Source organism: Sapajus apella, unplaced genomic scaffold (genome assembly GCF_009761245.1).
Source record: "Sapajus apella isolate SASKATOON/1434 unplaced genomic scaffold, GSC_monkey_1.0 scaffold3, whole genome shotgun sequence".
Taxonomy (NCBI): Eukaryota; Metazoa; Chordata; class Mammalia; order Primates; family Cebidae; genus Sapajus; species Sapajus apella.
Genome location: NW_022436943.1, coordinates 63,664,252 through 63,690,861, shown reverse-complemented (window position 1 = coordinate 63,690,861; position 26,610 = coordinate 63,664,252). Strand labels below are relative to the sequence as shown.

Sequence of the window (26,610 nt, the reverse complement as noted above, 5' to 3'; positions counted from 1 at the left end):
TCACAAGGGCACCAATCCCATTCAAATAGGGCCTCATCATTATGACCTCATCTAATCCAAATTACCTCCAAAAGACCCTACCTTGTAATAGCATCACATTGGGGAGTAGAGTAGCAACTTAGGAATTTTGGGAGCACACAAACATTTAGTCCATAACAGCATATCTTTCTTTCTTTTTTTTCTTAATTGTACTTTGGGCTCTGGGGTACATGTGCACATGGTGCATCCTGTAGGATTGTTGCATAGGTACATATATGCCATGGTGGTTTGCTGTCTCCATCCCCCGTCACCTACATCAGGCATTTCTCCCGGTGTTATCCCTCCCCATCCTTACCTTTCCTTGCTGTCCCTCCGCTCTCCTCCCCTACACCCCACCACCTATCCCACTGATTGTTGTTTCCTTCCCTGTGCCCGAGTGTTCTCATTGTTCATCACCAGCCTATGAGTGAAAGCATGTGGTGTTTGGTTTTCTGTTCTTGTGTCAGTTTGCTGAGAATGATGGTTTCTAGATTCATCCATGTCTCTACAAAGGACACAAACTTGTCATTTTTTATGGCTGCATAGTACTCCATGGTGTATATGTGCCACATTTTCTTTGTCCAGTCTATCATCGATGAGCATTTGGGTTGGTTCTAGGTCTTTGCTATCGTACATAGCACCTCAACAAACATACGTGTGCATGTGACTTTATAATAGAACGATTTATAATCCTTTGGGTATATACCCAGTAATGGAATTGCTGAGTCATACGGAATTTCTATTTCTAGATCTTTGAGGAATCGTCACACTGTCTTTCATAATGGTTGAACTAATTTACACTCCCACCAACAGTGTAAAAGTGTTCTTTTTTCTCCACATCCTCTCCAGCATCTGTTGTCTCCAGATTTTTTAATGATCGCCGTTCTAACTGGCGTGAGATAGTATCTCAGTGTGATTTTGATTTGCATTTCTCTAATGACCAATCATGATGAGCATTTTTTCATGTTTGTTGGCCTCATAAATGTCTTCGTTTGAAAAGTGTCTGTTCATCTTCTTCGCCCACTTTCGAATGGGTTTGTTTTTTTCTTGTAAATCTGCTTTAGGTCTTTGTTGATTCTGGATATTAGCCCTTTGTCAGATGGGTAGATTGCAAAAGTTTTTTTCCCATTCTGTGGGTTACCAGTTTACTCTAAGGATTGTTTCTTTTGCTGTGCAGAAGCTCTTAAGTTTAATTAGATCCTATTTGTCTATTTTAGCTTTTGTTGCCATTGCTTTTGCTGTTTTAGCCATGAAGTTCTTGCCTGTGCCTGTGTCCTGAAAGGTGCATAACAGTGTATCTTCGGCATAAATTCCTAGAAGTGGAATTGCTGGGTCAGAAGGCACATGTAGTTTTGTTAGGTATTGCCAAATTCCCCTTTATACAGATTATAGCAAATTCTCATTCCTGTCAGCAGTATATGAAAGCTCCTGTTTCTCTGCATTCTTACCAACAGATAGGGTACTGGTATGACCTTTTTAAAAATAATTATTTGACAGTTTATATATTTATAGTTTCACTGAGGTAAAATTCCTGTAACATAAAATTCACCATTTTAACGACTTCAAAGTGTACAATTGAGTGTTCTTTAGTATATTCAGTTATCACCATGATCTAAATTCAGACTGTTTCTATCATCCCCAAAAGAAACTTCTTACGTATTAGCAGCCATTCCCAACTCTACCCTACCCCCAGCCACTGGCAGCGGGTATTCTACTTTCTTCTCTGTAGATTTGCATATTCTTGGTGAAATTGAAATTTGTGGTCTTTCATGTCTGGTTTCTTTGTAGTATCATGTTCTCAAGATTCATCCATGTTGTAGCATGTATCAGTGCTTCATTTCTTTTTTTGCTGAACAATATTTAATTGTTGAGTATGCCACATTTTGTTAATCAGTTTATCCATTGATGGATGTGGATATTTGAATTATTTTCACTTTTTTGGTATTGTGGATAATGCTGCTGTGAAAATTCACATGTAAGAGTGTTTTGTTTTGTTTTATGACAGGGTACTCTCTCTGTTGCCCAGGCTGGAGTGCAGTGGCATGATCACAGCTCACTGCAGCCTCAACCTCCTGGGCTCAAACAATCCTTGACCTCCCAAGTAGCTGGGACTACAGGCACGTGTCACGACACCCAGCTAATTTTTGTGGGTTTTGTAGAGATGAGGTTTTGCCGTGTTGCCCAGGCTGGTCTTGAAATCCTGAGCTCAAGCAGTCTACCCGCCTCAGTCTCCCAAAGTGCTGGGATTACAGGCGTGAGCCACCATGCCCGGCCGTGAGTTTTTATTTGGACATATGTTTTCATTTCTCTTGGGCATATGTATACCTAGAATTGGAATGATTGGTTCATATGGTAACTCCATGTTTAATCTTTTGAGGAGCTGCCAAACTATTTTCATAGCAGTTGTACCATTTTATATTCTTCCAGCAATGTGGGAAGGTTCCAATTTTTTCACGTCCTTGCCTATACTTGGTATATCTTCTTAATTAATTGTGTGGTCATATCTTTGCATTTTTTCCTATCATTTCCTCTCTCATTTTAAAAGAATTTCTGTATATATAAAGGGTATTAGCTTTTTTCTATGGTACATGGTACATGTATTTTTCGTTTGTTTTTTTGGCACCTTTTGACTTGGTTTATGATAATTTTTTCCCTTTTTTGCTGTGCTGTCGTACTTAAAAAAAAAAAACTAATTGGAAAATACTTTGGATGAAAAATATATTACTTGTGCTTTGTTTGATACCAACAGAGGGTTGACCCTTTTCTTTGCTGGGCAGATAGTGGGGAGCCAACAGGGTCTGGCTCTGTTGCCCAGGCTGGAGAGCAGTGGCACGATCTTGGCTCACTGCAGCATTCCCCTCCTGGGCTCAAGTGATCCTCCCACCCCAGCCTCCCGTGTAACTGGGACCGCAGGCATGCACCACGACTCCTGGCTCTTTATTGTATTGTTTTGTAGAGATGGAGTTTTACGAAGTTGGCTAGGCTGGTCTTGAGCTTTTGAGCTCAAACAGCCTGCCTGCCTCAGCCTCCTAAAGTGCTGGGATTACGGATATGAGCATCTGTGCCTGGCTGGATCTGTGGGTTTTTTTGTGTGCTTTTGTTTGTTTTAAGACAGTCTCTTCTGTAACTCAGGCTGAAGTATATTGATGCAGTCATAGCTCACTACAGCCTGAACCCCCTGGGCTCAAGCCATCCTGGGACTACAGGAACATGCTACCATGCCCAAGCTAAATTTTGTATTTTTTGGTAGAGACAAGGTCTTGCCATGTTGCTCAGGCTGGTCTCAAAGTCCTGGGCTCAAGCAGTCTTCTTGCCTCAGCGTTTCAAAGTGCTAAGATTATGGGCATGAGCAGCCACACCTGGCCTGCCACAATGGATCGAGCAGGGATTGTACTTCAGGTTTCCAAGGCTCTCTTTGCTTCTGCACCCAGCTGTTCTCACTGCAAGTCTGGGGATGTCCTGAGACTGTTGTGGTTTATTCCTGAGGCCTTATTCCTGTTTGCTAAACCCTTTCACTGTTTTGAGAGGCTCCCTCTCAGCTTAGGTTCAGGATTCAGTAACTGTCTTCAGGAGACAACCCACAGGGTGTTTGACACAGTCTCCACTCTTCCTTCTCACCAGAATCCTGGGCCCCTTGTTCTGAAGATCTGATCACTTGCTGCCAAAAGCTCTGCTGGTTTCTTTCGCATTAGCCTTTTCTTGGCTCTTCAAGATCTTAAGGGCTCAGAATTGGCAAATGCCCTGTGGGAAAAAGTAGCCAGCTGTTAACCTATCATTTTCTGTCTTCATCTGTGTCACTCATTGTCTTGGTTGCCTCAGAATGTCTCTGTCTTGAGCCCTTCAAACATTGTTTGGGTTAATCTGGATTTTCATTTTTCTCAATGGGAGTTTAGGCTTGTACAGGCTATTCCTTGAGACTCAAATAGAAGTCCTTTATGGCATTTTAAAAATTTAATTGTACATGCTTTTTTGGTTTTGTTTTCAGTTGCTCTGTGTCTGATTCTCCTGTTAACAGTGACTTGGTAAAGCGGGGGACCTTATTTTAATTATAGTGATTTTTAATCACCAGTGTCTAGTATCTATAATGACTACTCATTGAATTTGTATTGTATGAGGAAAGAACTTTGCTCTTACGTAAAAGCTTTTGAAAATAGGCAGCAAGTTAACAAATTTGGCTTTGCTATGAGATTTTCCTACAAATTTAAAGTCTGTGGTAAAAAAGGGGGGTAGGTCGGGGTGTTACATTGTTTGTAGATACTTTTTGACACAGCTGAAATTGGAGTCCTGGCCTTTTAATAATTTAACAAATATTTATTATTCTATAAATCAGGTTCTACTCTGGGTGTGGGGAGAGACAGTGATTATTTTTGTGGGTTAGGTCTCTAATCTCCTCAGGCTCCTTCTGCATATAACATATCAAGAGAGAATATAGGCCATTTGATATGAACATCAGCATACCACATTGTAATTGGTAGATACCAAGTATAATACACCAAAAATTATTTTGTTCTCTTAACAGAATATGACAGATACTTAGCATCTAGCAAAATAATGGCAGCTGCTTATCTTGACCCCAACTTGAATCACACACCAAATTCGAGTACTAAGACTCACCTGGGTACTGGTATGGAACGTTCTCCTGGTGCGATGGAGCGAGTTTTAAAGGTCTTTCATTATTTTGAAAGCAATAGTGAGCCAACCACCTGGGCCAGTATTATCAGGCATGGAGATGCTACTGATGTCAGGGTAAGTATGTTTTTCTGTGAGACATCTTTAATGTTTATTTAGGTTAAAATTTAATGGCATGTATGAAAACAATGTAATAATTTTTATTTAACTTATCAGGAACTTTTCATATTACAGAGATATTAAACTTTTCATTATAAGATTTATTAGTTAATATGCAGTTGACCCGAGTTTTAATTGTTGTAAAATTTCTTAGGAAAATAATGACTGAATCATATTTTAGTCATAGAATGCCATTGACTTATTTTTCCCTCCTAGGCTTCTTTTTTTAAACTTTTGGATGAGTACTAGGAAACAACACAACCAAAATAGCCTCTAATACTCATGAAGTAAGCTATTTTTCTAGAAAGTATATTTTGAAGGTATTTGCATGATTTCAGATGGGATAATTTCTTTTAAAACTGTTGAACATATGCTATGTGTCAGACACTGTGCTAGGTCCTGGAGATGTAAAAGGTCTCTGTGAGGTCCTTGCTCTTACAGCTTAGAGCGTGTAGGGAGAGACATCATTAATGTGATTATAGTACAGTGCAGAAGTGCCTCACTGGAGGTTCTTATGGAAGCTTGGAGGAATAACAACTTTTAAATGTAGAGGTTAGTACTAGAAAGGATTTCCTTTGGGCCTGGGAAGGTGAGTAAAGGTAGTAACATGGAATTGGGGGAGAAGAGCCTGCTACAGGGAATGAGAAGGTAGCACTGTGATTTCAGAAAGCCGAGTTCAGTATTTAAATTTTTAGTGTTTGCTTTGATGAAGTGTTAAATACCTCCTCTTTCCTAGCCTCCTCTACCTAGTCTATATTCATCTTTAAGGAGAAGTTTCCAGTGACAAGGAAGTTTAGATATATCTCTTTTCTCTCTCTCTCTCTTTTTTTTTTTTTTACAATAGCAAAATTAATTAATTTTCTACTCTCTAACTTACATGCCCTTATTATTTTTAACCAAAGCAAACGGATTGGTAGAATTTAGATTTAAGGCTAAAAGGTTGAGCGCAGTGGTCCACGCTTGTAATCCCAGCACTTTGGGAGGCCAAGGTGGGTGGGTCACTTGAGGTCAGGAGTTTGAGACCAGCCTGGGCAACATGGCGAAATCCCATCTCTACAAAAAATATAGAAATTAACCAGGCATGGTGGCACATCCCTATAGTCCCAGCTACTCAGGAGGCTGAGACAGGAGAGACACTGGAACCCAGGAGACAGAGATTGCAGTGAGCTGAGATCGCCCTATTGCGTTCTAGCCTGGGCAACAGAGCAAGACTCTGTCTAGAAAAAAGAGAAAAAAAGATTTTAGGCTAAAGTCTTGTATATAAATTTTACATAATTTTTTGTTACCTCTGAAATTTAATATTAGCAAACTATTCAGATGGATTAATTATTAAAAATATGGTAGCCTCTTTTATAAAGTTTTTATGAAGCTTGTTTGCTTTTTCTAGTTTTTTCTAATTCTGTGTTTTACTTTTAACCTGGTAAACACTGTCATTTGGTGGAAAGGCTTGCAATGAGTATACTGCCATAAGGTTAATCAGGTAATTCATACTGGAAAGACACCTTGTAGATGTAACCTTATGTAAGGCTTTTAGTGTATGTTCTCGTCTTTGTAGATTTCAGATACAATGAAGGAGGACAGTCTTCAGTAAAATCATTTTATCAGCTCTAATAAACTTCAGAGCGTTCATAAAGGAGGGAAACCTTTCAGAGATTATGAATTTGACAAGACATTTAGCAAAAATGTTCAAGACTTATATCAGAAAACTCACCTAGGAAAGGCTGTAACAGATAAGCCATGGTTTTACTATCAAACTTTCTGCATGTAAGGGGATTACTCCCACAGAGCCAGTGTCACTGCAGGCATGTCAGCCTTTAGCCAGTGTTAAAAACTTCCTAGTCATGGATTCATATTGTGAAGAAAAATTTACATCAGATACAAATGCATAAGTTATCAGAACTCATTTATCAAACTTGTAAAGATTAATCTGATCAAATCTATATGGCCACAAGCAAGGTGTTTTATTTCATAGTAATTGGCAAATTATCAGTTAATTATTTTCAAATTGGGGCAGAAAAAATCACAATTGGCATTGAATTCACCATAGCCCTTTCCTGGGATAGCATGAGGTTCTCATGATACTGAGTCACTGTGATGGAAGACTGGATATTATTCGTAACCCACTTCCCATTGAATGCTTTAATGCCTTTAACATTTGAAAATGCAGTATCTTAATTGTAAATTAATGAGTGGATTTGCACATCCGAACAAAGTAGTACTGAAGAACATGTCTGTGACATCTTTCTCCCAAATAAGAGGTATCAGACAAAGGAACATTATGGATACAAGGTATTGTTAGGAAAGAGAAAAATGGAATAAACACCATAGTATTTGAAGGCCTGATGACCTACGAACAGGAAGTGGGGATTGTTAGAATTTAGATTTAAGGACTGACCATTGAATAGCATCATCAAAGGGGATGCCACACAACTATTTTCTGAAATGATATGCCTTATTGTTGTTCAGGTACTGAATAATTCGATTCAGTCTTAAACTCAGTATAGCTACACTGCCCATTATCATACCTATGTGGAGTTGTTGAGCACTTGAATGTTGCTACCCTGAATTGACGTGTGCTATAATATAAAAATACATTCCACATTTCAAAGGCTTAGTAAGAAAACAATAAAGTATCTCATCAGTGTGTTATGATTACATTCTGAATGATAATACTTTTGATATAATAGGTTAACTATATCATTGTAATTGAGTTCACCTTTTTCTTTTTATTATTTGTTTTTTGGCTGTGGCTACTAGAAATTTTAAAATTACTTATGTGACTTGCATTATATTTCTGCTGGACAGTTGTGCTCTATAGAAAGCAATTCTCATAAAGACTAGATCAGAAAAACCAAAACCTTTTGAGGAGTTTAAAGATTTGTTTTCACCAAGAACATCTGGATTTTTGTAACATTTCATTATAGTGGCTTTATTTTCATGCCTCAATTAATAAGTATTACTGCTTTTACAATTATATGTCCTAATTGTACATTAATTAATGTTTGGTTGCTGAAAAGATTCACAGGATTCCACAGTTTATAGGCAAAATCCATTGCAGCAACACTAGTATAATGATACTCATTTAAGTGATCTGAAGATCTTTGGTACAGGCCTCTTGGCCTTGGACATGTTTTTTTCTGTAGATGTGAAACCATTACTGGCTTATGTGTGAAGCACCTCAGTATGAGGAAGTGGTGGGGGTCTGTGAGAGGATCACACAGGAACTTTCCATCTACATAGCCAGCCTCAACCTGTGGACCTGCTCAAGTGCTGCCAAAATCAGATGTACCTCGTCAGTCCAGTTATGATTATGAAATCGTACTGACAGGCTGGTATATTCTGCACCTCAAACAGCTCAGGAACCCATGGTTACAAACGTCACTTATCTTGGCCATAGGTTTGGCTAGGTGTCAGTACCATGCTTCAGGCAGCTCTCGAGAGAAGTATGGAGTCAATCTAAAAGAGCCAAGAGAAATCCAGGCTGTACAGTGTTGAATAAGATCAGGCATCTGGAAACATGTCAGTGATAATTCAGAAAAATAATGACATAAAATTCCCAAATTCTACCAGAGAAGTCCCCTATCTAAGAGAAAGAATGACATTTACACCAGACTTTTTTTTTTTTGAGACAGAGTTTCACTGTCAGGTTGTAGTGCAGTGGTGCAATCTTGGCTCACCACAACCTTAGCCTCCAGGGTTCAAGCGATTCTCCTGTCTCAGCCCCTCGAGTAGCTGGGATTACAGACATACACCACCATGCTTGGCTAATTTTGTGTTTTTAGTAGAGACGGGGTTTCTCCATGTTGGTTAGGTTGGTCTTGAACTCCTAACCTCAGGTGATCCACCTGCCTCAACCTCCCAAAGTGCTGGGATTAAAGGTGTGAGCCACCGCACCCAGCCTACGCCAGACTTTTCATCAGCAATGCTGGATGCAAGAAGACATTGGAACAGTATCTTCAGAGGGCTCAGGGAAAATAACGTATACCTTAGAAGTCTATCAGATAAATTATTAATCAAGATAATGTGAAATGAAGGTATCTGCAGAGAAGCAGTGACGTTAGAAAGCTAACAGCATGGGCTCTCTTTGAAAAAACAATTAGATGATATAATGCAGCATGGAAAAAAGTGAGCCCAGAAGAAAATTCTGGAGCAGGATGCAGAGACAGTGGTCCCTTGTCATACTTGCTGCCTTGTATGCTGTCCCTCTTGTACCTCTCTTAATGTCCCCATAATCTCTTGAATCTACCACCACAATTTAATCCAACTTCTGCCTATTCTCCACCTGTCTCCATCCTCTGATTGATCTCATTCTAGATTTGCAACCTTAGTGCTACCCAGCTGTCATGCTGTTTTCCCTCATCTACTTCTCTCCTAGACAACCATTTCACACCTCCTCCACTTTCTTCAACCTGCAGTACTTGCAAAGGTCCACACATTTTTGTATCTTCCCTTTCCCCAGCATTTGTACCTCACTTCTCTGTCTGTACGCTTCTTGCTACAAAATAACCATCCAATGCTCCAGTTAAAGAGTTACTTCATCTTTTAGTTACTTAGATCCATTTGTAGTCATCTTCTCTTCTTTTGCTCTCAAGCCATTTCCAATATATTAACCAATTCAGTCCACTTTATCTTCAAAAATATATTTGGAGCCTACCTATTTCATATTGCCTCCACTGCTACCCCTTTCACCTCTTTCTTTGAGCTCCTCTCTAGCAGCTGCCTTAGAATGTCTCTCCCATACAGTGTGGCATGGTATCCTAACTGAAGTCTTGTTTCCCTGCTTGCTCTCCTCAGTCTGTTGACAGCCCAGCAGCCAGAATGATCCTGGAGAGATGAAAGCCAGAGCACCTCACTCCTCCACTCAGAACCTATCTTCATTTAGTAAACATGCACGTCCTTTGAGAGTCTCCCCCTTGTCTCCCAACTCCTTCCCTATCATGCCCTGTCACCTTCTGTCCTTGTCACTCACTTTTTCTTTCTACTTCTTGTTTTCTCTAACATGCCAGTCACTGAATCAGTGATTTGCCCAGAACCCCACAAGAGCTCCGCATTTCTCTCAGACTAAAAGTCAAATTTTTTTGTGTGGCCTACAAGGACCTACAGAATCTGGCTCCTCGCTTGTTCTCATCCTGCCCTTACTAACTGCCTCTTGGGGCATCCCAGCCTAAGAATGCTCCCCTATGCGTTACCATTTCTGTTCTTCTATCACTGTTTTATTTTTTTCAGATCGTCATTATTGACATTGTTTTGTTCTTGATTTGTTTGCTCATTTACTATCTGTTTTATTCCCCCCCTTTGTTAAGTTCTGTGACATCAGAGACCTTTGTACTTAATGATATTATCGCCAGCGTCTCTAACAGTGTCTAGCCGGCAAACAGCAGGTGCTCAGTAAGTATAGGTACTTTTTTGAATGACTGTGTGGCACCCTAGGTGAAATCCTGACAGAAATATGTTAGGAAAATTGGCCACAGAAGTAGAAAGCCTTAATTGACAAATAACCACAAAGAGATTGATTTAATAGTCAAAGATTATACCTAGTCAAAGCCATACCCACTTTACTGATATCTCTGTCAAATCTTTGTACCTAGTGTATTTTTTAAAAAAGACGTTACAAGGACTAGAACAAATGATTTTATGCCCATGCACCAGGCAAATACTGGGCAAGTACTATATGATGCTGCTTAAGATTACACCACCATTGAGTTCTGGGACAGTATTCTTATCACCTTCAAAACCCCTTAAATTTTTTCTGACTGGTACATTGAACTTTTCTAAATGTATAGCACATCCTCAGGTTTCAGTACTTGTCATGAGCCACTAGGAAATGGTTGGTAAATCTGAATCTGTAATAGTATATAGAAAAAAATCAGTTCATGTAGTTTGCTAAAGTATGGGTGTGTTGGGCTGGATTAATACTAATTACTGTTACCAAGCTGGTAGTGGGAAGACTAGCAATGGGAAGTAACATTGTGCTCAATTTAAAATCATCCTTCTAATGGAAATGGGAAAATGCACAGTGATTTGGGATTCTACAAGAACAAACTGTGCTCTAGACAACTGGTATCTGTAGGGGAAGGGAATTCTTCAGGGAGTTTTCTCTAAGTTTAGCCGTAGGTAAGGTGCCTGGAGGACTTTTCAGAGCAGTCCAACAGCCTTCAGTGTTTATTGTTAGGTGTCATCACTGGACACACCATGTGTGTTAGAAGTGTAAGCTGTTCTCTCTGATAGAGGTGCAGGTGAATGTGCATTTAAAAACTTGAACATTGATTGTTATGGATTCAAATAGTTTTGATTCTAGAAAGGACTATGGAGGTCTTAGAAAATTAAAATCTTCCTTTACAGGATAGAAAGTATCATCCAGGAAGAAAGCTAGAAAGAAAAGCTTTAAGAAAAAGCGTACAAGCCATGTTAAGGAGGAGAACCCGAGCTAGGAGAGTGTGAGAAAGAAAAAATTTTGAATTTAAAATTCTTAGAGATAGTGATTCAGGTAGTGATTTCCCATAGGCAGGAGGATGGCCCCTAAAGTTGCCTACATCCTGATCCCTAGAATCTGTGCAGATGTCCCCTTACAAGGTCAAAGGGACTTTGCAGATGTGATTAAGGCTATAGATCTTAAGATGGGGAGATCATGAGTTTTTCACTGCAGCAGGCCTTTCCTTACTGTAGTCAGAGGGAGGTGAATATGAAAGAAGGATCAGTTACAAAATTGAAGGAAGAAGAGGACCGTGAGCCAAGGAGTGCAGGTGCCCTCTGGAAGCTGGAAAAGGCAAGCTAAGAGCTTCCAGAAAACAGCACATCCCTGCTGACATCTTTATTTTAGGCCAGCGAGACTCATTTCATACTTGTGATCTACAAAACTAAACAAAACTTGTTGTGTTTTAAGCCCCCAAGTTTGTGGTGATGTATTACAGCAGTAATAGGGAACTAATACAGTGGCTGTGGACCATCAAGATACAAAAAGTGCATTCTTTGTCTTGGAAGGCATTTAGAAGGACTCCTAGTTTACTACTGGACCAAGAGGAGGAAACATACTAGGTATTGGAGAGCAGGATTTGAATTTTTGGATCTTGTTTTTTGATAACCCAGTGATGAAAGCCTCCTAGAAGACTGGTAGGAATCCCTTGGTTTTCTAAATGTGAAGAGTATCTGAAAGAGAAACACATGGAGGAAAAGAAACACTACTATAGCGGAATCAGTAATGATGATTATATTTGGTAATTCTTAGGAGGCAATAAGGACTTGAACAGTGTCAGCAATGTATGTTGCTTCAGATATCTCTTCTAGAAATAAATCTGAAAATTAAGTGTGAGAATATAGCTAAAAATGTCAAATACCCCCTTTTTGTCTCCTCCTCCCCACAAACCACTTGCTACTCATTTGCACATATTCATTGTCGTGTCTTTCTCCTGTGAGACTCCTAAGACTTCTTAAGGTAAGGATTGCATCTTAACCGTCATGGCGTCACTAACATCATGCATGTAGTGGGCACTTTAAATGTTCATTGAATAAATGAATGAACAGTTCATGAAATAATAAATATGAAGGAAAGAGTTACATGACCTATTTCGAAGGTCATTGTGGTGACGGTCACTTGTTTGACAGTACTATCTAAAAGGTAAGTGGCTAAATGGAACCAAGCAAAATAATAAAATAAAAACTTTTAGAAATGAACAAAATTATGGCCTCATATCATTAGTAAGTAATCAGGGAAATAAAATTATCATAACAACGGTAAAATACCTGTGGGAGATGTTTTGGTCATCAAATTGATCATCTTAAGATTGACTTTATTTATTAATGTGAGATAAAAGGACAGTCTGTAACATTATGCCTCAAGTATAATTGGTATAGTTTTGTTGATGAGCAGGCAGTTTGGTTGTACTTATGAAAATGTTTCAGTTAAAGGAAATTTTGTCTTTCTGTGTGGTGGTCATAAACACATTTGATGACAGCTAGAAGGATGTTCATAGCAGTATTTTCATTTACACCTTCCTTTCTCCTTCAGAACAAGGAAATCTTTATTCATGAGTATAAAATGACTTTGCGTATTTAATGTTATGTTCCTGATAAGATACAAGCACGATGTGAGCACTGGTTTCTTTTAACCTTAAAAAGAATTCTTACACTGTGAATGTCTACTGTGAGAATCTAATCAGAAAAAGATGTGTATTTCTGACACTTGGGATATGAGATAATTGGAGAGACAGAGGTTTCAGAGTAGCCAACTATCATTTTGTGTTTCATAGGACCAGATGTGCCTTCAAAGCTGTGATGAGAAATTTAAATTTAATTCTGGTACCTTTAGTGGCATATTTAAAACTCATGTCCTATTATCTCCTTAGAGACAGTATTTTTATTCTAAATGTATGTGTGTGTGTTATGAAAATGGGGCACTTCCATATGGCAGCACTGTAGGGTTGGTTGAGTATGCATTCCTCAGTAAATACATAGTTCTCAACTAGAGTTATTTGTTGAGTTATCCAGACCAAATATTTAGTTCTCGGAATTACTTAAGCTACTGAGTATATGCATTTAGCACCACATATTTAAGCACTTTGTATATTTGTAATGTTTGCTGCTATCTAGAGAAATTTATAAGGGTGCTAGAGAATGAGAAATAGGACAGAGTACAAAATGGACGCGTAGTGAGAAAGCAAAAAATGAAACAAGTTTATTGCTTTTCACTATTTCATGGAGAGTGAAAGTTGAATGCTGGTTTACTCAAGAGATACTACCCTATGCAAAGGCTGTGTTACTCACATCTACACTTAAAGCCACTCTGAGTCTCTTCAGGCAGCATGATCAAGTGAATGGAACAAAATTCTGTTTCATAAAACTCCAAGACGGAAACCTACTTTTCCCTAACAAATACCAGAGTTCTGGGCTAAGTCTCTTTGAGACTGGTTTGCTGCAGGTCTCCTATGTGTGTGCTGTGAGTTTAGAGGAGATGAAGTGATTTTTTTCATGGGGTCAATACTGAAGGCAATCAGAGAAGGTGGGCTCTCTTAGGATGTAATGGTGACAATTATAAGAAATGATTTGTGTTCCGTACTGCCATGCATTCAACATCAGGTTATGGAAGGATAGATCAAGTAACTTGAGGCAGACGGCTAGAGACCACTGTAGACATTGATCGCAGCTTTAACAAGAGAGAGGCTTTTCTTGAATTGGTGAGCTGTGGAGCAAGGAGACTTTCTGACCTATGCTTTACCGAGGATTACTAGAGTTGGTGTGCACTGGATGTTGACCTGGAAAAGCTGGACAAGGAACTAGGAGCTTTTGTGGGAATTTCAGAGGTACTAGCTTCCATCCTTTATAGTTCAGGGATTTGTGTGTTGGCAAGCAGCTGCAGAAATCACTTCAGAGAGAATTGTTAAAAGGTGCTCCTTCCTCTAGGCAAATTACCCACCCCAGAGCACAAGGCTTAAAGACTAGAACATGGGTTGGGTTCAGCCTCAGCTAAACATCCTTGTGTAGGTAGGGTACTGCCATTTACAGCGACCCTGTCAGAAATTCTGGGCCTTGGATCAAAAAGCCAGGAAGGACATTTTATACCTGTATCAGTTCCACATAGGAGGCTGTAGGCTGCAAACATCCCTCCTGTCCTGATGTGAATTCATCATCTTTATGAAGCTGTCTTTGACTCTTCCAGCCTGGCCCTTTGTTCATGCCTTTTCTCTTGATACTGTGTTTACTCCCTACCTCTGTCCCTCTCTCATCCACTTCCTGTGCTTGACAAACAACTTTGTACCCGGGATTGAGTTGTCTGAACCAGAGATTGACTCTACCACTTCATTCACTCAGTGCCCTGGGAGGCCTGGCACATGCCAGGCACCAGTATTGGGAGCACGTGTCCTCAGTGTGCATACACTGGGTTTTGGACAGTTTTTGTATATGGTACATGTTACGATTTATCATTGCTTATGGAGAAGGCTAGGGATAATATCCTTTGTCATGGTCAGCAGCATTGTGCTGTAATAAAGCAACACTTGGTGAGTGCAGGAACTTTTATATGTGTTTTACAGTAAAAGTTTTATTATAACTTCAATTAATTGCTAATTTTAAAAGCCAGTGATTTTTTTTCATAGACATTTTTCATTTTACTATCAGCATCTTTTTTTTTTTTTTTTTTTTTTTTTTTTTTTTTGAGATGGAATCTCGCCCTGTCACCCAGGCCGGAGTGCAGTGGTGTGATCTCGGCTCACTGCAACCTCCACCTCCAGGGTTCAAGCGATTCTTCTGCCTCAGCCTCCCAAGTAGCTCGCACTACAGGCAAGCGCCACCATACCCAATTAATTTTTTTTGTATTTTTAGTAGAGCCTGGTTTTCACCATATTGTTCAGGCTGGTCTCAAACTCCTGACCTTGCGATCCACCTGCCTCAGCCTCCCAAAGTGCTGGGATTACAGGCGTGAGCCACACTGCGCCTGGCCATAAGCATCATTTTAAAAAAACTTGTCTTATCACCTAAAAGACTGAGAAAGTCACAATTGGGTGTGATTTGCATACCTTCACGTAAAGGGCAGCAGGTGGTTCTGTCATATTCCCAAGTGAGTCTTCCATACATGCTGCCCACTTAAAAATATATTCTCCCATGGCCTTCATACCTAGGCAGGTACAGGGCAAGAGTCCCTTCTAACACTTAACCTGTCCATTGCTCAGGAGAAATTTCACCATCTCTAGGGTACCTTCTCCGATGACCTTATTCAAAGGTGACTTTTTCTTCTGACCTCAAGGGAACACATGTTAGAAGCATTAGATTTGGGAGCATTTTATATTACTGCATAATAATTTTTAATGAGCAAGTAATAGACTGATTAGACCCAAATTCAGCAAACTTTTCGTATATCTTCAATGTCACCAAAAACATAGCATTAACTGTATATTCCTGAATGTATGTTTTTTAAAAAAATGATTATGAATGTTGCAGCCTGGTCTTGAACAGTATGATCTCCCTGTTTTAGAAAGTATAACTCCCTCCTTGGGTCTGGATCTTAGAAAGTAGTAACTGAAAGATAGCTGGTATACTTTGACAGGTTTGGAGGGTGATGACAGTGGAATTGCAGAAATGCATTTTTAAGTTTACATGCCTTATTAATAAAGGAGACCATCTTTTTGTTTTGTTTTCTAAAACTTTTCCTTGTTCTTGAAAATACTATTTCAGAAACAAAGATTCCTAAGTAATTTATTTAACTTGATATTCTTATACCAAAGATTTCTGATAAGAAGTGAACATTGCATTACGTTTTAGCTTACGGTTCTGTTTTTTTGTTTTTGTTTTTGTTTTTGTTTCAGTTTATAACAGTCATTCTTGTGGGGGGGTGTGTTTTAGGGCATCATTCAGAAGATAGTGGACAGTCACAAAGTAAAGCATGTGGCCTGCTATGGATTCCGCCTCAGTCACCTGCGGTCAGAGGAGGTTCACTGGCTTCACGTGGATATGGGCGTCTCCAGTGTGAGGGAGAAGTATGAGCTTGCCCACCCACCAGAGGAGTGGAAGTAAGATATAAACCTGCTTTGGTGTGATGCACACATGATTTGTTTTGCTTTTAAAAACCATGCACAGGATAATAAATGTATATGCTTAATTTTCACAGTGCTTGTCATTACAACTCTGGTATAAACAAAATTGGTTAGTAATTATTAATCAGTGATCTCTTCTAGACTTCTAGCTTTTAAATACTATTAACTATACTTTGAGCTATGTCAGTCTACTGTGATGGTCTTTTGTTAGCTGAATTCTCATCAGTGCTACTTTGTTTCAACTTTTGCTCCCAGTAAAACTCAAACCCTGTTTTTTTTTTTTTTTTTTTTACATTTTCATTTCTTATCCTTCTATGTAGCAGGAGTTGATAGCACACCTAAATACCTTACTAATGGGCTACGTAGCTTGTTTTTACCATGCCCAGTAATCTAGCGCGCACCTACAAAGAATGCGTGTGTATTTGCTATTCACATGCAACATTAAAATTAGGAAGTAATCTCTTAGTGACTCCTGTCGAAATGTTAGGAAAATAAAATTATTTCAGAGTAAATTAAAAGAATTCCCTATAAGTGTTCTTTTTCTTGTTCTCCCCTATTTTTTTCTTTTTAACAAGCAACTCAAGATAGTGGTAGGAAATGCTATATCTAAAATACTTTTGAGAGAAGTGTAACTTGTAAAAATGGGCTTTCTTCTCTAGGGTGCTAATTGTTAGAGGTAATGCTACAGAAATAAAGATAGTTGTAGATTGAAGAGTACATTCAAAGGGTCAGTAACTTTCAAGAATCTAGATTGATTAGGGTAGACATTTTAAAAGAAAAACATGTTTAGGTGGAATAATATTTTTTTCTTCTTTGCGACAGGGTGTAGCCCTGTTGCCCAGGCTGCAGTACCGTGGTATGAACATGGCTCACTGCAGCCTTGACCTCTTCAGCTCAAGCGATCCTCCCACTTCAGCCTCCTGAGTAGCTGGGACTATAGGCACACACACCACACCCTGCTAATTTTTTGTATCTTTTGTAGAGATGGGGTTTTACCATTTTGCCCAGACAGGTCTCAAACTCCTGGGCTCGAGCAGTCTACCCACCTTGGCCTCCAAAATGTTGGGATTACAGGTGTGAGCCACTGTGCCCAGCCTGAATAAATCCCTACCCCAGTTACAGAGTTCATCAAAGAAATACAGTAGTATTTTCAAATTCTTCAGGTAGCTGGAACCAAGCTAACAAAATATTCCTTGAGAATATAGTTTGGTTGGTTCACATCAATAGCTAGAGAAGATGTGACCTCGAACTATTTAGTCAGTTATGCAAGTAAGCATTCCCAAAGGATATGTAAAAGTTAGATAAAAATACCTGCAGGGGTTTTGTTTTGTTTTGTTTTGTTTTGTTTTGTTTTTGAGATGGGCGCCTTGCTGTGTTGCTAGGGCTGATCGCAAACTCCCCTATTCAGACAATCCTCCTATGTCAAGGTACTTTTATTTAATACAATTCTATTATCTTGGTTTATATAGACATGTCAGATGCAAACTTTGTTATAAGGAAATCCTTAGTGCTCAAGAAAATGGTCATTGAATCTATCTAAGTATAGTAGATTGTTGTTGTTACTGTTCTTTTAAGCCAATTTATTTCACTTTTTTTCAGGTAAAATTAAATAGGCACTGACAGGGTCTTGAGTCCTCAAAAGGAAGAAAAGTTTAGACTGGGTTAGATAGAATTTCTCATAGATTGACCGTACTAGATTAAAGGGTGATCAAGATACTACTGCTCATAATAATAATAATAATAATGATGATGATGACGATGACATTGATATTGATGCCTTGCGACTGAGCCAGGGACTCTGCCAGCTATATGCTGCTTACACCAGATAACTTAAATATATATTTCATTTGACTGTCCCCAAACCCTATGAGTTAGAGACTACCATTGTTCTTAATTTACAGATGAAAACAAAATTGATAAACTTGTAGTTAGAACATAGCTTTGATTTGAATTTAGCTGTCTGGCTTCATACTACAAGTTTTAAAAATCAGATCTCAATATAGGAATAATGTTGTGTAGGAAAATGTAACCAGGCTTTTTAAGATTAGTAAAAGTTGACCGGGCATGGTGGCTCATACCTGTAATCCTAGGACTTTGAAAGGCCGAGGCAAGTGAATTACTTGAGGTCAAGAGTTCAAGATCAGCCTGGCCAACACGGTGAAACCCCGTCTTTACTAAAAATACAAAAATTAGCCAGGCATGGTGGCAGGTGCCTGTAATCCTAGCTACTTGGGACGCTGAGGCAGGAGAATTGCTTGAACTCGGGAGGTGGACGTTGCAGTGAGCCAAGATCGTGCCATTGCACTCCAGTCTGGGTGACAGAGTAAGACTCTGTCTCAAAAAAAAGATTGGTGAAAGTTACATGCATAGTAGGTGGAGATGATGACAAAAGAAAATGTGACAGATAAACTGATGAGGTGTTTTCAAGAGTTACGAGGGTTAATACTGATGGTTCTGTATATTTAAAAGGGGAGGAATTTAAGTGTCAGTAAGGAACAGGAGACTACAAAAATAACTGAGAGAATTTGGATGGATCCAAATAGAAGTTCTAGAAATCAAAGGATACATAAAATAGCAGATTAGACATAACTGAAAATGAGTAAAGAAGGCAATAGAAAATTTCCCAGAAAATACCCCAGGGAGATGAAAAGATGGAAAATGTGAATGTAAGTTTATGTAACATGAAGAATGAGATGAGCAAGTCATTTCTAATAGGAACTTAAGAAGAATAGAATAAAAAAGCATGGGGAAGAGGAGATAATTCCAAGAGATAATGGTTGAGAATATTATAGAATCAATGAATGACATGAGCCTTCAAATACAGGATTATCCTAAAATCCCAAACAGAGTTAATAGAAACTAAGTTGATGCTTTGGCAAATTGTATTAATAGTAAAATATTGTTATACCAGAGAACAAGACAGGATGTTAAAAGCACCTAGAGAAAAATTCAGACTTTTCAATATCAATAATAGATGCCAAGAAAATAGTGGGAAAATATGTTCAAAGTGGTGAGGAAAGTAGCTGACAACCTGTATTTGTTTGTCCAGTTAAATTGCCATTCAATAACAAGGTGAAATAGAGACGTTTTCCTTAGAGGATTTACCACCAAAGGAACCTCTGACAAAAACACCTTAGTAAAAAGGAAAATGATCTCTGAAGGAGGGTCTCAGATGTGAGATGGAAAAAATTGGTTAGGTCTAAATATGCATTGGCTCCATGAAACAAAATAGTAACTGATTTTTGATTTGAAGGACTAACACATAAAACGTAAGCAGGAAGGGAATAAAGTATGTCAGGCAAATAGTAACCAGGGGGAAAAGTATTATACCCTGTTAATATCCTGTAAAAATATTTTAATACATTTTTAAAGCATCATTAGGGATATAGAAGGCAATTATAATACTTTTATCACCCAGAGTTTAATAAATGTATCTCACTTAGCTTCCTGGATACCAAACTGCTTTGATTTTCCTTCATTGACCATTAATAGTCTTTCTGAACTGTTTAGCCTTTATATATTGGGGTGCTCCAGTAACCTCTTTTCTTCTCTTTCTATTCTCCCTACACCTGCCTTGGCCATTAAATCATACATCTGATTGGATGGACACAGGGAACCTGATAGTGTAACAACCCAGGCAAAAATCCTAAAAGATGGTGCAGTAGGGGAATAATAATAGAAGTGGTGAGAAACAGTTGTACAGGGATGTATTTTTAAGGAGGGAGCTGATGGGATTTGCTGATGGATCTCTTAGAATGTAAGCCATTCAATTACATTTATGAATCATTTGGGCTCAGAAACTTCCAGTAGCTTCTAATGACACTCATAGTAATCTCTGGAGTTTCTGATGACCTCACAGTCCTTACCTCCTTCTGCTGTTCCTCTTCCTCCTCCACTCTGGTGATGTCAGTCCCTTTGATTTCAGTTTTCCATTAAATTCTTGAGTATATTTTAGTTTTTTTCATAAATACTCAGATTGGGATCTGATGTGATGGTTTCTTCTCTATTGCCAGACTTTTTAATTGTTGATTAATATAGCCCTTCATCTTAATTAATGCTTTTTTTGTCTCACCTCCCTTTTTTCCTTTATTTTTTACAACTTTTCACTTAGTCAATTCTAGCCTTCTGGGTTTCTTATTGGAGCCTTTGAACTTAGTGTGACTCTGCTGAGTGTGTTCTGCCTTTTGCAAGCTTGTCTTGGATGGACATCCTCATTCCAGGAATGTGCTTGAGTGTCACCACTTTCCTATGACCTCCCACTGGCTGCCTAAAGAGCCCACTGCCTACCTGAAGCTCCTTATGATTTTTCATCAACTCATATACTCTGTTAATTTTTTATAGACTTTTCAAGACTGATATTATATATGTGTTGTTTAGCTTGCTTTCTTGGGGACTTTGTTTTCTTCACTGCTCTGTTCCTGGTTCTAGTCTTGCCTGTCATACAGTAGGTACTTAATAAACAATATTTGAATGAAAATTGAATAAATAATATACTGATAATGCATGTGTAAAATAAGCCCAGAAGCAAAGTAATGTAATGGTGTAGAAACTTGTTTTCAGCTAGGATCCAAACGCTATTAGCTTAAGTTAATAACAGTATTACCATATTAACACATGTTGTTTACTGTATGTCAGACATTTGATGCATTTCATCAAAATTAATTTCTATTATGATAGTCTTATGTAGGTACTCTCGCTATTTTACTTGTGAGAAAGCCATAGTAAAGGCTTAATAACTTTTCCTGGAGGTATTTGGCTTAAATGGGTGGCATAGTGGAAACTGCATCCAAACACTCAGCTGTTTCTTGTCTACTCCTGTGTTAAATATGTAACGCAAGAAGTTGAACGTGATAGAAATTTTTTTTCTGTCACCTGCAGACATCTCAGTTCATAGGTGGGTATATGACTGCAGCTGCAGTTTTGGCTTTAATTCTGAGAAGTAAGTTCTTAGTAGTCAAATGAAAGTGCCAGGACTTAGCACTGTAATTGGGTATAAATTTTTATTTGTATGATATTTTTGGACATAGATTGTTCTTTTGTGTTATCTGCTGTAGAATCTATTTATGTTGTTGAATAAACCTGAAATATAGACTTGTTTACTTGGTCTTCAGTCTTGAAACAACTTGATAAGCTAGCTTGCAGCACACATATTTGATTATAACTGTTGCAGGCAGGATGACCTTAGAGAGCTTTGTGTTGTGACATGTCATTGGGAGAAAGGAAGGGCTGGATTGGTAAATGGCTATCCATGTAGGAAGAAGAGCAGCAGCAATATTGGATCCTACTGCAATACACAGAAATCTACAAGATGTGCAAGTAGTGAAACATCACATGCAAAACTTGAAGAAAAGAAGTTTAATGGGAAGTGTAGTTGAATGTGTCTCTGGCCCTGGGGTAGGAAGATTTCCTTAAGATCTCCAGAATGTTCACTATTAAAAGAAAGAATGGCAAATTTTACTATACTAAGGTTAAGATATTCTGCAAAAGATACATTTTCAAAGTACAAGAACAAGTTGCAAAGTGGGAGGAGATATTTGTAACACATGCAGTCCAACAGAGGGTGGTGGTAAGAGCTTATATTGATACAGCAATATAAAAATTGCTGGCCAGGCATGGTGGTTCTCGCCTGTTATCTCAGCACTCTGAGAGGCCGAGGTGGGCGGATTACCTGAGGTCAAGAGTTTGAGACCAGCCTAACATGGTGAAACCCCATCTCTACTAAAAATACAAAAATTAGTCAGTCATAGTGGTGGGCACCTGTGATCCCAGCTGCTCAGGAAGCTGATGCAGGAGAATCTGAACCCTGGGATGCAGAGGTTGCAGTGAGCTGAGATCACGCCATTGCACTCCAGCACGACAGAGGGAGACTCAGTCTCAAAAAATTAAAAATAAAAAATTGCAGACACCTTAATAATAGATAGGCAAGAGACATGAAGGTATTTTCATAAAAGAGAAACTAACTTTGGCCAGTTAATACAGAAGGCACTGTTAACTTCATTATTGATCAGGAAAATGCAAATCCCTACCTTAGTGAAATTCTACATCCAGTTGGCAAAAAGTCAACTGTCTGACACTCTTGATAGCTGGAGAGGCTGTGGATCTGACAGAGCCTTTTACCTGTACTGCTAGGGAGAATGTTTTAATAAATTGGTGAAACTACCTGGGAAACCAGTTTGGCATCCTCTTGAATGTCAAATGATTTCATGCCCTACCATCCTGCAGTTCCACTTCAAGTTCTCTTTCAGAGACTCTAGCTCTAGTTTCTATACTAGGCTATAACTGCAGTAATGTTCATGGCATAAGCAGTGACAGTTAAGTTATTTGGGGATTATTCACACAGTAGAATGTCACACAAGTCAAAGGGAACGAACTACAGTACAAGTAACAATATGAATGAAGCTTAGCTGTGTAATGTAACAAAATAAGTCCCAGTACAACTTTGTGAGTACACTAAATATCACTGAATTTCACACCTTAGAGTGGTTAATATTTTTTGTGAAATTTACCTCAATTAAAAGTCCTGGGGCCAGGCATAGTGGCTCACGCCTTTATTCCCAGCACTTTGGGAGGCCAAGGCAGGCAGATCATGAGGTCAGGGGTTCGAGACCAGCCTGGCAAATATGGTGAAACCTTATCGCTACTAAAAATACAAAAATTAGCTGGGCATGGTGGTACGTGCCTGTAGTCCCAGCTACTTGAGAGGCTGAGGCAGGATAATTGCTCAACTTAGGAGGTGCAGGTTGCAGTGAGCCGAGATGGCGCCACTGCATCCAGCCTGGGTGACAGAGACCCCGCCTCAAAATAAATAAATAAATAAATAAAATGTCCTGGAGTATTACGTACAGCATGACATACTTTTAATAAAGTCTAAAGTGAAAAAACCTAGTAAGATTGTTGGGAGCACATGTTGGCTAAGACAATATGGAACATACAAATAAGGGAATGATAAATTCTTTCAGAAGTCAGCTGGAAGGGCCAGAGCTGCATGGGTAACCGCCAGCTCTTCCCAATCCCCACAGGCTCCAGGGAAACTTGTATTGACCGTTAGGGTGTGAGGCTGAGTTTGAAAATCACTCCTGAAGTGTGCATGTGTGCCCCAGTATGTCCCCAGTGCTTTTTCAGTCAGTTGAGGGACAGGTGGGAGTTTACTTGTTTCTGGGATGCTGGGAGAGTCTAGTTAAGTAGGTAGTATTTGCTAGGAGCTTCAGCGAGCCAAAAATGTTTAAATTATGCTACCATACCTAGTTTATAATACAGTAAAAGGTAACATGAAGCTTTGAGAAATCTCCAACAGATTTAAAGTTTTTCACTTAAACAAGTGAATTATAAACTAATTATATTGATTATCTGAAATCACCTACATGCAGTGATCTGTTTGGCTTCTGACTAAATTAATTGGATATAACTATCCCTTTCAGATGTCGAATTCAGGGATTTGAGGGCCAAATCTAAGATAAATCTTTCTTGGCATTTGAGAAAGCAAATTTACTGATTTATTATTAAATATTTACTGAATGCTTCTGTGCCAGACACAGTACCAAGGTGAATAAGTTCCTTTCCTTTGAAGACAACTGATTTAGCGTTCCTTTCTTCCTCCGAAGTCTTTCATTCGTCACCTTAACTCGCTCCCTCACCCCTACCCCCCTACATTTGGTACAGTACTGGGTTGCCATAGCAATATATAATAAAAATAAAAGAGGAAGCCGTGCACACCAGTTTTGTAATTTAATCCTGGGTTGTACAGTTGAATACTTCCCCTGTTCTTTCTTCTCCAGTGTCTTCCTGTTTTCTGGTTCTCTCCTCTGCCTCTTAACGTTTCTCTGTTTCATCTTCTCATGGCTTTGTAGCATCATGGCAAGGCTCCTCTCTGAATTCTTTTCTTTCCCCAAGTTCTTAGTTTTTAATGAAATACTAATTTCTTCAAGGGGTCTCTCCTCCTCAAAAGCACTGAAAATAGAATTGAATTCAAATTTTGATATAACATGGGGCGATATTATATGGTTTTTTTTTTTGTTTTTTTTTGAGACGGAGTTTCACTCATGTTACCCAGGCTGGAGTGCAATGGCGCGACCTCGGCTCACCACAACCTCCGCCTCCTGGGTTCAGGCAATTCTGCTGCCTCAGCCTCCTGAGTAGCTGGGATTACAGGCACACACCACCATGCCCAGCTAATTTTTTGTATTTTTAGTAGAGATGGGGTTTCACCATGTTGACCAGGATGGTCTCGATCTCTTGACCTCGTGATCCACCCGCCTCGGCCTCCCGAAGTGCTGGGATTACAGGCTTGAGCCACCGCGCCCGGCCAATATTATATGTTTTACATTGTTAAGTCTTCCTGTCAGCTTTATGTTGTCTCTCATCTCTAATCAGTTTTTTATTCACTTACGGTCAACACTGATTGTATAATGCAGGCTATAAAGTATACATAAAAATAGAAAATTTAAAAGCATGCAGTGGGCCAGGCGCATTGGTTCACGCCTGTAATCTCAACATTTTGGGAGGCTGAGGCAGCTGGATCACTTGAGACCAAGAGTTCAAGACCAGCCTGGCCAACATAGTGAAACCCTGTCTCTACCAAAAATATAAAAATTAGCCGGGCCTGGTGGTGTATGCCTGTAATCCCAGCTACTTAGGAGGATGAGGCAGGAGAATCGCTTGAACCTGGGAGGTGGAGGTTGCAGTGAGCTGAGATAACACTACTGCACTGCAGCCTGGGCGACAGAGTGAGACTGTCTCCAAAAAATAAAAAAACATGCAACAAATATAAAATTATTTACTTTCACCAAAATGTTGCTAATTAATGAAAACAAAGTGATTAAGTATGGTTAATTTTTTTTTTTTTTTTTTTTTAAGAAAATCTTGGTTAAATAGTTCTTGGTTTAGAACAAGGTCTTGCCCTGTTACACAGGCTGGAATGCAGTGGTACAATCATAGCTCACTGTGGCTGTGAAGTCCTGAATTCAAGCAGTCTTCCTGCCACAGCCTCCCAAGTACCTAGGACTGCAGGTGTTTGCTATCACACTCAACTAATTTTTAAAAAATATTTTTGTACAGACAAGGTCTCTGTTGCCCAGGCTGGACTCAAATTCCTGGTCTCATATGGTCTTTCTGCCTTAGCCACTGTGATCAGCCTTGTGTAGTTTTGACTACACAAATTCAAAGGTTTGTTTGTTTGTTTGTTTGTTTTGTTTTTGGCAGGGGAGGAGGAGACAGGGTCTGTCTTCATCATCCAGGCTGGACTACAGTGGTGCAATCATGACTCACTGCAGCCTTAACCCCCTGGGCTCAAGCCATCCTCCCACCTCAGCCTCGGCTGGTATCATAAGCCTGTGCCATCGCGGTTGGCTGATTTTCTTTTTTTTTTTTTTTTTTTAAGTTTTAGTAGAGACAGGTCTTGTTATGTTGCCCAGGCTGGTTATGAACTCCTGTGCTCAAGCACCCTCCTGCCTTTGTCTCCTAAAGTGCTTGGATTATTGGCATGAGTCACCATGCCCCACTTCTGATTCAAAGGTCTTATTCCAGGTTTTATTTATTTTGTTATTGCTTTTACTGGTTGTCCTAGCTAAAAATATTCTTCACAAAGATATGTATAATTAAATCGAAGAAGGGATACCGCTGTCTGTGTGTTTAATCATGATACTGATTTTTCATTGCCAGTCACCAGTTATATAAACATTTGTTGAAATTTGGCCAATAAATTTCCATATTCCATGATCATTCCTTTCAGTATAATTGATTTTGAAATATATTTTCCTATTTTAACATCAGATTTTTATTTTTCTATTTAGTGAAGAAATTTCGAAATGTTAGAAAATTTTGTTTTCAGATTTTTTATGAGCAGTGCATCCATTCCTTTTTGGTAACAAAATTATAAATTGATGGAAATACTTTAGACTTCAGGATCATCTGTCTATAGCATGACAGCATGCTTTTCTCTGTTGTTTTTAATTTTAATCATGGAAAAGTTCAAATATTTACAAAAGCAGACAGAATTGTAATAATGAAGCCCTTATACTTGCTGCTCAGTTTCAGCTGTCATCAACTGATGGTCATTTTGTTTCCTACCTTTTCCTCCCTGTATTATTTTGTAGTAAATGTCCCATTTCATGCATAAGTATTTTAGGAAAATCAGATTTATCAACCGCAGCACTATCGACCTTTTTTTGGCCAGATAATTCTTTGTTGTGGGTAGGTTTTTTTTTTTTTTTTTTTTTTTTGAGATAGAGTTTCGCTCTTGTTGCCCAGGCTTAAGTGCAATGGCATGATCTTGGCTGACTGCAAC

The 26,610-nt window shown here is 38.9% G+C and overlaps 1 protein-coding gene across 38 annotated transcripts in view; it reads left to right on the top strand.

Annotated features, from left to right (window-relative positions):
* The window catches only part of PTK2 (protein tyrosine kinase 2), a 344,711-nt gene that overhangs the window by 105,686 nt on the left and 212,415 nt on the right, over positions 1–26,610 (top strand). For 29 of the 38 annotated variants that reach the window (XM_032246903.1, XM_032247000.1, XM_032246984.1 and 26 more), the window contains 2 exons: positions 4,538–4,764; positions 16,138–16,304. In XM_032246903.1, coding sequence (XP_032102794.1) covers positions 4,570–4,764; positions 16,138–16,304 — 362 coding nt within the window. In that variant the 5' untranslated portion in view covers positions 4,538–4,569. The remainder of the gene's footprint in view (positions 1–4,537; positions 4,765–16,137; positions 16,305–26,610) is intronic. The other 9 variants (XM_032247027.1, XM_032247076.1, XM_032247055.1 and 6 more) reach the window with 1 other exon arrangement.